The sequence below is a fragment of the Myripristis murdjan genome, chromosome 24, assembly GCF_902150065.1.
Source record: "Myripristis murdjan chromosome 24, fMyrMur1.1, whole genome shotgun sequence".
In the NCBI taxonomy this organism is placed as follows: Eukaryota; Metazoa; Chordata; class Actinopteri; order Holocentriformes; family Holocentridae; genus Myripristis; species Myripristis murdjan.
In genome coordinates this window covers 24,314,392-24,325,266 of record NC_044003.1, presented here as the reverse complement: position 1 = coordinate 24,325,266, position 10,875 = coordinate 24,314,392, and the positions used below count along the sequence as shown (strand labels likewise).

At 45.7% G+C, this 10,875-nt stretch overlaps 1 protein-coding gene across 1 annotated transcript; it reads left to right on the top strand.

Annotated features, from left to right (window-relative positions):
* The first annotated feature begins 3,675 nt into the window (after window positions 1-3,675).
* naa30 (N-alpha-acetyltransferase 30, NatC catalytic subunit) lies at window positions 3,676-8,524 on the top strand. The gene is made up of 4 exons (XM_030046773.1): window positions 3,676-4,711; window positions 5,963-6,086; window positions 6,366-6,421; window positions 7,579-8,524. Exons 1-4 carry the CDS (start codon window positions 3,851-3,853, stop codon window positions 7,714-7,716), a joined length of 1,179 nt encoding a protein of 392 aa, XP_029902633.1. The 5' UTR covers window positions 3,676-3,850; the 3' UTR covers window positions 7,717-8,524.
* Window positions 8,525-10,875: the final 2,351 nt, after the last annotated feature.

Genomic DNA, 10,875 nt, shown 5'->3' with positions numbered 1-10,875 from the left:
ACGAGGGCAAATCGTGTGAATAAAGTGTGTTTGGTTTTGTTTTGTTTTTTGTTTTTTTTCTCCCTGGAAAGCAGTGATCGCTTCAAGAAGAGATGTCAATATTTCTCAAATAAGACTCAGTCAATCAAACTTTGGGCAAAATGATGCCAACACGGGCGTGAGGCGCTGCCATCCCATATGCAGTGAAAATCCCTCCCCTGTGAGTTGCTGGTCGCTCTCTCCAATACTCCAGACAGTTTGCAGCCATCTTAATCTGAACGGTGGAATCTGGCAACCGTTCTGGAGCACCTGCATCCGTCCAGCCTGACCTGCTTTTGTTCTGGTCCGACCCCCTAACTTTAGCCCCTAATTAACCCAACAGAAACTAATTAAATACAGCTCTAGTGGACCAGACGCCAGACAAAAGGGAGAGAAGGACGTAGGGAAGTGAGGAGAGTGAGGGAGGGGAGGGAGCCAACATGACAGGCAGGGGTAGGGAGAGAGAGAGAGAGGGAGAGAGAGAGAGAGAGAAACAAAACATGGAGCTTGGCCTTCAGCCCCTGAGACTAGTTCAGTCAGAGAGAGAGAGATGAAGAGAGAGAGGGAGAAGGGGAGAGAGATTAGGAGGAGGAGGGTAGTTTTGGTTTCGATGTCAGATGCTGTAGCCTGGGATATCCTGATGCATAAATCTCCGCCGAGCTCCATGCTGACCTTATAGTGACCTCCTCGTACCCGCTGTCATTTTTTTCAAGGTAGTTCGGATATACGGCATCTTCAGCGCACAGTCCGCATAGATAGATCGGGAACCGGTGCCAGCTGCTGTAATCACAAGCACACCACAGTCACATGATGCAACTGAAGCCCTGGAGATATTGGAAAAGGAGACAGAACAAGAGAGAGCCACAGCGAGAGAGAGAGAGAGGGAGAGAGAGAGAGAGACAAGAGCAGCACAGAATGAAAAAGGGGGAAAAGGTACGGACAGGATTCTGAGAAAGAAGATATAAAAAAAAAAAAAAATATGGGTTCAAACCAGCCAAGTGTCTCTGGCACGGCACTGCTCTTAGTCCCAGTCACAGCTCGCTAAGTGATAGAGAAAGTAATTAAGAGAAGCCTGTTCAAGTAGATAGGCCTGTAAAGGAGATTTGAAGAGGGGAACTGATTGTGCATGTCTGATTCCAGCTCTTCAGAGAGTTCTCAGCCCCAAGGCTTAGCTGTCAAAGGGCCGTCTCTCTCTCTCTCTCTCTCTCTCTCTCTCTCTCTCTCTCTTCCTCTCTCCCTCACACACACACACACACACACACACACACACACACACACACACGTATTTACAAACAAAATGTATATCCCCCTCTTTCCACAATGGCAAACACAAATATATTCATGGCCATTGAATATATCTTTGAAAAACAAAGACATCTCTCTTACTGCCTCACATACTATATGTCACGGTTTAGGAATGGCACCTCTATTTGTAGTTTATTAATTCACGAGAAAAAAATGAATAAACACATCTATCTATCTATCTATCTATCTATCTATCTATCTATCTATCTATTAGTGCGCTGGGTCAGAGGAGACCTGTGTTTTGCATGCTCTGCACACACACAGCTGGTCTTGGCTGTATATTACATGCACAGTGTTTATACCTGCACCTATACTAACTTCAGCATGCTCACTCAGTAAACCAGGCACTACAGAGGCTGAGGACGCACATTCTGGTTTTGCAAGTCCAGCGGTCCAACTCTGAGCACATGAAGGGTCTTACAGTCTACACATGATAGAGCAACACTGCCACCTAGGTGTATTAGAGCACACTGCAGATAATTTCCCAAGACCTGCCCTCAGTGGCCTGTCAGTTTGACTTGATTTGCTTGAATTCACTTGCTAATTAAGAGGTAAAAAAAAATTATACTAAAATTAAAAAAAGAAGTGGAACTGTGTGTGTTTGTGTGTATGTGTGTGTTTGTGTCTGTGTGTGTGTGTGTGTGTGTGGTGGGGGGGTGTTATAGAGTTTACTTTAATTTTTGTTCTATAATTGCGAGAGTTTGATGGAGGATGGGAAAGCTACAGTGTGCTTGTGTGTCTCTACTGGCTTGTGTGCTTGTGTGTGTTTTTGTGTGCGGCAGTTGATTTTATTTTAGTGTGTGCGTGCATGTCGACGTGGGATATATGTGTATGCTGTAACTATGGCAATCTGCATGACAGCTACACAGCTGACCGGTACCTCCTCCTCCTTTCCATCAGCTCACAGCATCCAAAGTGGTAACATGACACCCCAACCCCCTCATACCACCTGCGTGCTGCCATCCACCCCACCAGGCTCCATGCTTTTGTTAATACTAGCACTACTTATAATCTGAAAATGTGTCATCCCTTATGAAAGAGAACTGTAGAAAGCCTAGTATAAATTTTAGAGGGACACAAGTGTCTTCCGATCACTATAAAAACAAAAGAAATTCAGAAAAAAAAATTAAAGAGTATCCACAGAAAATGCGTTAGTAGTATTACAGTGGATAGTGGAAAGAGGTACATTATGTGAACGATAATACCTAGGGGATATTTAGGGGAAAGGTAGGCCTGCCTCCTTCACAGAAACAATGGCCCAATAAGTGAACATCCCATACTACACCTGGAAAGATCCTGTATCGTGTGAGGAGGAAAAAACATGGGGCTCTCCTCTGGCCTTACCTCCATCATTGCATCTTCTCAGTTTGGGAATCAGTACAAAAGCTTGCCCTCCTGTCCCCATATTGATGTTGTAACACATTCTTTATTACTATATGTAAGGACTTCATACCTCACTTGGTTGTATTATTATTTTTCTGTTTTTCAACAATGAGGGAGGGGGAACTTTCCTTTATTTATGTGTATTTATTTATGCATATCTGTTTATGGAAAATGGGTATTTCGCTTCAATAAAAATGACTTTAAAAAGTGAGGTATGCCTGCTCAGTGCCTATAGGAATGAAAGACGAGTTCACAGGGCGCAGTGTGATCTGATATTTTTATTGTTTTTTGCTCATTAGTGAACTTGATGCTGATCCGTCGCTGTCCAGACTCTGGTGGTGCTGAAACAACTTCCTGTGATCAGTTTCAGCTTCAGGAGCCGCAACACACCCGCCGGCTGGTCCCTGCTGGAGGCTGATCAATAAGGAACTAAGCCTGATGTGCTGGCGACATCTGCTGGAGAAACTACCGCACTGCAGGACAGATTTGTGTATTCTTTTTTAGATGGCGCCCCCTGTTGGTAGGAGAACAGCTCTACAGGCAGTGCATCTCACTATAAATATAAGTCAGGTTATAAAACATAAAATAGTTAACTCTTTATTGGTCGTTTGGAAACAACAAGGACCACACGTCAGCCAGACCAGCTGTTTAACATATATCAGTCTATGGCCTAACTCCTCACGTGCAGAGCAAACAAGATAGGAATGCAATGAAATGCAAACTGATAAAACACAAACCATGAGGAGTTGTGCTATCACGATTTGTAAAACATTCAAACAAGCCCAACGTGACCAAGTTCGAGAGGGCAAAACCAAATGATTAACTTTTAATCAAACACTGGAGGCAAATGAATAGGCCTGGGCCTGTGAAAAAAGTGCTCCTCTGGTGAATTACACCACTGTCGTAAAACGTCTCTGTCTACTGTTGCAATGGCGTTTGCTGCGACAGCACTTTCCGGCAGCAGGGAAATCGAGGAGAAAGCAGCGACAAACGTCGCAAGCGAATCCGATATCGCCTCGAAATTCCTCGGATTTACAGAATATTCGGTGAAGTAACTTGTATATAGTTTGTATATCCCTTCACCTTGTGAATGAAATTGTATTTAACGGTTTTCAAGCGCGACTCTCCACCTTAATGCGGTGGGATGGCTACAGTGCCGACTGGGCCTAGTAGCGCATTGCCTGCATCCCCGGCTGAAATTACTCCCTTCCCCGGGGGTAGGAGCGTGGAGCCGGGGGGAGACGAAGAGCCAGGCTGCGACAGGGACGACTCTGGAACCGCCGGGACGGGGAAGACCCCTCAGGTCACCGAGGTCAAACGGTCAGTCAAGAAAAAGCAGAAAAACATGCTATCACATGCTAACCCGACGGCGCTACACCTCAAAATGCAGCCCCAGGAGCAGCAGCAGCTGAACGGCTTGTTGGTCAGCCCCTCGGAGGACGATGACAGCCACAGCCGCCAGCAGCACACAGGAAGCCGGCCTGACAATCCGAGACCGTCCACGGAGAACTGTGACAGCAGCGGCGAGGGCAGAAACAATAGTGAGCGCTGCCAGCACGAAGGCCACAGCCCCTTTTCAGAAAACGGCAGCCACCCTCTCTTGATTAACAATAGCATGAACGGAGTGCCGGCTATCACAAGAACTGAGGCAGGGCAAAGCCAAGCCGAAACCGGAGAGCACCCCGAGGACGAGAGGAAAGGAGAGAGCGACCCGACGGAAGCGCCGCGACCACCGGGCGAGCCGCCGGACCAGCCGGGCGAGGAGGCGGCCCGGCCCGGTGGGGAAGCCCACCTGGAGCCGCCTGTGGCAGAGCTGGCCCGGCTTGACCTGAAGAGCTCGCCCGGCAGAGTGGAGGGGGAGAGCCACGGCATTCATTACGTCCGCTACGAGTCCGAGCTGCAGATGCCATGGATCATGAGACTGATCACCAAGGACTTGTCCGAGCCTTATTCAATTTATACTTACAGGTACTTCATCCACAACTGGCCGCAGCTCTGCTTTCTGGTGAGTACGGCACTAAAGACACCCATCTTGTAGAGTCGGTTTTCAGTCAAGCTGGTTGTTAGTGCTCTGAACTATCTTTAGAGATGGGCTCCCTCTAGTTTCCCTGTGTCAGATCATCCAGATAAGAATGAGTTAACCCTCCCTTCTTTGAGAGTGTACATACCTGCAGTTATACAGCATTCCCACTGAGACTGGGCGTGACTGCTTAAGTGGGCATGCACATTTCCTGGCCACTAAATAATCACCTGTCAGTGTGTCCCAGGGGCACTGAACACAGTCTTGATATGTAGGCTTGACCACATATAGCTTACACACATTTATAAATATCCTGCAGTCAGCAGGCAATAGGCTGGGAATTTTTATAGCCTCAGTGTTGCTCTCCTGTGTTGGCAGGGTGGAACAGCCTTTTTTCTCTGTCACAAATCCTTCTTTCTTGTTTTGGTTTCAAGTATGACAGTCAGAACTAAGGCGGAAAAGTGAGAAATGAATCAGCATAATCAAACCCGTTTTGTCATTTATGTTAGCTTTGTGAAGACGCCAGGTCTTTTTTTATCCAGGCATCTGCGTGGCAGGCACTTATACAAACTTCTCTTATTGTTAAATTTCAAGTCTGAGTGGAGAGGAGTGTTACGCCAGGCACTCTGACTTGGCATTTCCTCCTATAGCACCTACAGCATGTGGTGTGACTTTACTCAACACCTCCCATTTACACTGTTGCAGCCACACTTTGTTTATCCTTTTAGCTTGGAGGTCATAAACTTCCTGGTACCAGTTTGTCTCAGATGCGGCATGTGACATAAGAGGAAGTGCTATGCAGTAGAGGTCAAGGGTCAGCACGGAGAGCCCTGCGAATGAGCAGAACGAGAGGAACGGCAGAGTGAATACCTCAGCGGTAAATGATATCAGGGCTTTTCAAACTTGTTCATGTTTTCGGCTCCAAAGTTGACTGTCATCAAGATGCAGACCCCCCCATTTGAAGTGACTGTGCCATCAGGACCCTGATATAAAAACATATTTTGATTTGTGTTTAGCATGAAATTGTTTCAATGAAGTAGTTTCAAAGTGATGGGATTAAAACTTTACCTAAAAATACTTGCTTGCACATTTTTCCTCTACCTCTAACATTTTCTGGAGAATGAAATTAAAGTGTCATTTTTGTGAAAGACCTCTGGAGATCCCTGGACTGATCCCTGACAACCTCTGAGTCACAAGACATAACAGTGTTTGTGTGTGTGTGTGTGTGTGTCCCAGGCCATGGTGGAGCAGGAGTGTGTCGGAGCCATCGTGTGTAAGCTGGACATGCACAAGAAGATGTTCCGCCGCGGCTACATCGCCATGCTGGCTGTGGACTCGAAACACAGAAGGAAAAGCATCGGTGAGGCCCGCGACGCCGCCCCGTCTGCTACAGAATAATGCAAAATCCAACAAACCAAGGCCCAGGCCAAGTGCTGTGGCAGCGTCTTAATGCGTTCTTTGACAGCCAGATCTGTTTATGCAAATCCGAGTGGGACTAGCTGAACCTCTATCAGCTTTTATCTCCGCTCTGAGATCAGATTTCAGCTCACGAAGATAGACAAACCCGGCATTCATTTCTGTACCATTTGCTCTTTGTTCTGTCTGCGTGCCGCGGCTGACGTGTGCCCTCCTGTTTCAGGTACTAACTTGGTGAAGAAGGCCATCTATGCCATGGTGGAGGGTGACTGTGACGAGGTAAGACATCTCATCCCCACAAAGGCCAGCACAGCGTATATATCCCTGTGATTTAATATCCCTGGTAATGGAGTTATCAGGAATGTGATTTTTCTTTTTCTTTTTTTCCTCTTTGCCAAGCTTTCAGTGTTTTGCAGCATATCGTGTGCAATCAGATATTTCTGTATTTCTCTCTTATTATTTCAGTTTTTTGTTGTTGTTGTTGTTGTCCAAACCAGGAGCACTGTGTGTTTGTGCTCTTGGCTGTTCAGTGCTGGCCATGGCCGACTCTAGTTGGAAAATGTAGAACTAACATTTCAAGGTTCTTGTCTCTCTTGCTGGTTTGTCCTTATCTAAGTCTGCCGGTAACCTTGGTCCGGCTGTCACCAGCTCTCATGCACTAGTTTCTCACTAATGTAAACTATTTCACCCATTCTGTTGGGCATGTAATAGCTGCATACTTGCTCGCCCTCCTACTGAAAGCACAAACTGTTGTAGTTACCTGTAGATAAAAAAGGACATTTTTAAGGCAAAAAAAAACGAGATTCACCTCCTCAACGACTGAGACCAAAAAACACACACAATACATACACAGGTGGTGAGCAAATTAACCTCCTATTTTGTTATAATATTCCTCTATAAAAGTCCAAACAGTGAGGCAACTGCAAACACAGCTTGTAAGAAACTAATGATATGTTGTGAGAGGTTGTGCAATACGCTGCTTGTTCTCATCACCGGTTGTGTAATATGTCAGTGTGTGTAAGTTGTGGTTGTGATGTGCTACAGTATGTGTTGCTTTGTTTATATGTTTTTTTTGTAATTTATGACGATGGAGGCAGTTATATGATAAGACGATATGTCTTGTGTGCAGCGTTTGAGTCTCAAGACAAATTTCCCTACGGGGACAATAAAGTATATTGTATTGTAATGACATGAAGGCTGTATCAGTTTCAGCATCGGGGCTTTGTACCAACAGGCTCGCCTTTGTGTGCTTCCCACCAGCAGCGGCCAAACAAAAATCATAAATACTTGGCTCGGTGCATTATTTTGTGCCCTGCGGGTGAAGAAAACAGTCCAAAACAAGCAAAAGAAATGTTTTCCTGACGGTGACTTCATCCTGCGTCCGTGTACATGCGAACCGATCCAGGCCACTGACACTGCTCTCCGTTTGTCCGCAGGTTGTGTTGGAGACGGAGATCACCAACAAGTCGGCCCTGAAGCTGTACGAGAACCTGGGTTTTGTCAGAGACAAGCGGCTGTTCAGATACTACCTGAACGGTGTGGACGCACTGCGGCTCAAACTGTGGCTTCGCTAGAGGAAAGAAAAGGGGACGGGGGAGGGCGGGACAGTGGGTGCTGCTCACCTCTTAGACTATCAGCTTGACAGCCTCAGCTCTGCCCCGGTCATTTCACTCTTATACACACACACACACACACACAACCACACATACACACACGCACAGTACACATACACCTGTGTACAAACATGAGAGTATGCACATAGGTATGCATAGACAAGCGCAAACACACCCTATATTTTGTCCTTGACCTCTTTGAACACCTCTCGTCGAGGCTGAAATGGACAGGAATCCCACCAGATGTTTCCATGAAGGGGCCCTTTGGTAGTTTTTGGACTTTGCAATGAGGAAGGAGGCAAGTGAGGGCGGTCTCTGGGATGACCGTGACTGGGACTTGATGACCTTTTTCGAGCTTCAAGCTTGTGCTCCATACTGACCAGGAGGGCGAGGTGTGAGGACACGAGTCCGAGTCGCAGCAGACGGGGCGCCTCTCCGACTCGTCCTGCGGAACACAGGGAAAAAAACAACAACAACAACAACGGACAAAAGTAAAAACCAACACCAAGTGAAACAAGGAAGCGGGGTGGTAAAAAAAAAACAGACTGGGAAGAAAATATTCATGGAGTTTATTTTTGTGTTTCTTTTTTAACCTTGTAAGTTAGACTTTGAGGGGGGGATGGAAAAGCTATAGTGTGACTGCGTGTTTGCACCGCCTCGTGTTTTTCAGAAAGTGAGCATTTTTTTTTTGGCCTGTTTTTTGTGTGCTTGTGTAAGTGATGTAATGGGTTTGACTCTGAGTGAGGGAGCATGTGTGTGTGTGTGTGTGTGTGTGTGTGTGTGTGTGTGTGTGTGTGTGTGTGTATGAGCTGATTTGTGCGTATTCTCCCAATGTGTGTTTTTGTTTGTCATCTTGTAAAGCGGGCACAGCAGTTTTCTTGCTGCTCCATTTCCATCAGCTGCCTCGGCCTGCGGGGCTGACACCTGTAAAGATATGCATGCATTTATTTTAACGTGAGCGAGGAGATGAGTGTGACGGGTGCTTGTTGACTGACAGCGAGCGCTCGGCCCGGCCTGACGCTCCCCCTCCCAGCCCCCTCTGCTGAAGCAGGTGTTACGCATGTTGGTGCAAAAGCAGTTGATCTAAACAAATCACTCCCTCAGCACCTCAAACTGTGCCCAGCTGGTGGATCTGCTACCCTTTTTTTCTTTTTTTTTTTTTGCTTCTAAATCAGTTCAAACCCTGAAGGTGTATGGATGAGGATGCTTGTTTTATTTTTCTTCCCGTTTTTGCAGATCAGAGCGTATTTTCCAAAAATGCACTGCCAGCCACTGCAATTTTCCCTAAAGGAGAATCTTTTCCAGAGAGCCTTTGCCAATGGTGGTCAAGTTCACCCCAGCTATCGCAGTTTGCCCCTCCCCACCCCTCCCCAACCCCCAGATTATTCTTCTGATTTCTCTGCAATGTAAGTGCCACTCTTAATCCAGCGCCGCTCACGGCCACGGCGACAGCACTCTGCCTGCTAACAGGCGGGACGCCGCGGCCTCGGTCTGCCTCCGGTCGGCCTTGGCGACCTGACCGGAGGTGTATTATTAAACACGATGCTGGATTCCTGTTTGCGAATGCTGTGTACGTGTGTTTCTCTCTGATAAAAGGATAAAAAAAAAAAAGACAAGTATTCTTAGCAGATGATATTTTATTCTTTTGTTCGCTTTGAGTTTTATTTAGATTGTTCTACTATACACCTGTACAACCTCATGCTACCCGTAGCGACTGAGTCCAGCATGCACTTCCCAGGTGCCCTAACTCGATGCACAACCAACCTCGCTAACATGAAAGATCCAGCCTGGGACACGCAGGTGCGACGGGACTTTCCAATCCACACTAATCATGGCAAAGACAGTTTGCATCAGCAGCTTTTTTTTTTTTTTTATTAACACAGTAAAATGAACAAAGGTCAGATGCACTTCTTTTGGAAATTGCTGCAGTGTGCACGTGTACGTATGAGTGTGTGTGTGCGCGTGTGTGTGTGTGTGTTGTTATTTTGACAATGGTGTGGACTCGGTTCTGTTTGGACTTTTATTTCTCTACTTTCAGAGGCCCCGCATAGGAAACTCAGAGCTTTTATGGTGCAGCCTTTTGTTCCAGCCCGGAACTAATAAGGACGAGAGGACCAGTTAGTAATGGGGGGGAACAAAAGCACACATTCTTCAGCTTTCCAGGATTAGGGTGAGTGGTCGACGTGACAGAAAGGACCGGAGACAGATTTGTTGATAGTTGTCGTTGAAGGGAGAATGAACCCAAAATTAACTTTGATTTTTTTTTTTCCAAAAGCTGCCTCAATATTTGCCAAGTTGGGGAACAAATCAAAGTTTGCACAAGCAATCTCAAGTGAAACAGGCTTTTTTTTTTTTTTTTTCTTTAATGGCTCAAATTATGCAATTGGTCTATGCACTTTTACCCTGCCAGTAATATTTGAAATAGTAATTGACACTGATATATTTTCTTGACATAGCTCCAGTTGAGGATTGTGCTGCTCAGACGATTACAGAAACTGCTATGAATGAATTAATGGATGGGCCAGCCTCAAATTATTCAAAAATCATGATTTGGGTTCATTTTCCCTTGCAACAGTTCAGCTGAGGTTTTTCAACCGAGAGGAGCCCGGGAGTGGAGGGGAGAGTAGATGTTTACAGACTTGCCACCCCACACAACAGCCTGTGTATGTCTGTGTCTGCGTGTGTGTGTGAAACAACAGATCAGATGACTTTTTTTTTTTTTTTTTTTTCAGATTTGTATACGAGTGTTTGTTCTCTATTCGTTGGATATACTGAGAGCACGTTTTTTTTTTTTTTTTTTTTTGTGAATTATTCTTTGAGGGAGGGTGCATTTGGTTGATTTATTGGTTTTCTGTTTTCATTTCTGTGCTTTTTTTTTTTTTTTTTTTTTTTTAACCCATCCAGAGGTTTAACTAGACTGATGAGCATTTAACAGTTGTCATACAAGAAAAACAGAAAAAAAAAAAACAAAAGATCTAGACGGTGGAAGCCAACTGTTCTCTGTACTGTTCATCCATTTAGATTTCTATATATCTCCCTGTCCCAAACTGTGGCATCTTGATCTAATCTGAGTTTATTCTAGCGGTTTAAGTCTCCTGTCCATTTCATATGGGTCTCTCT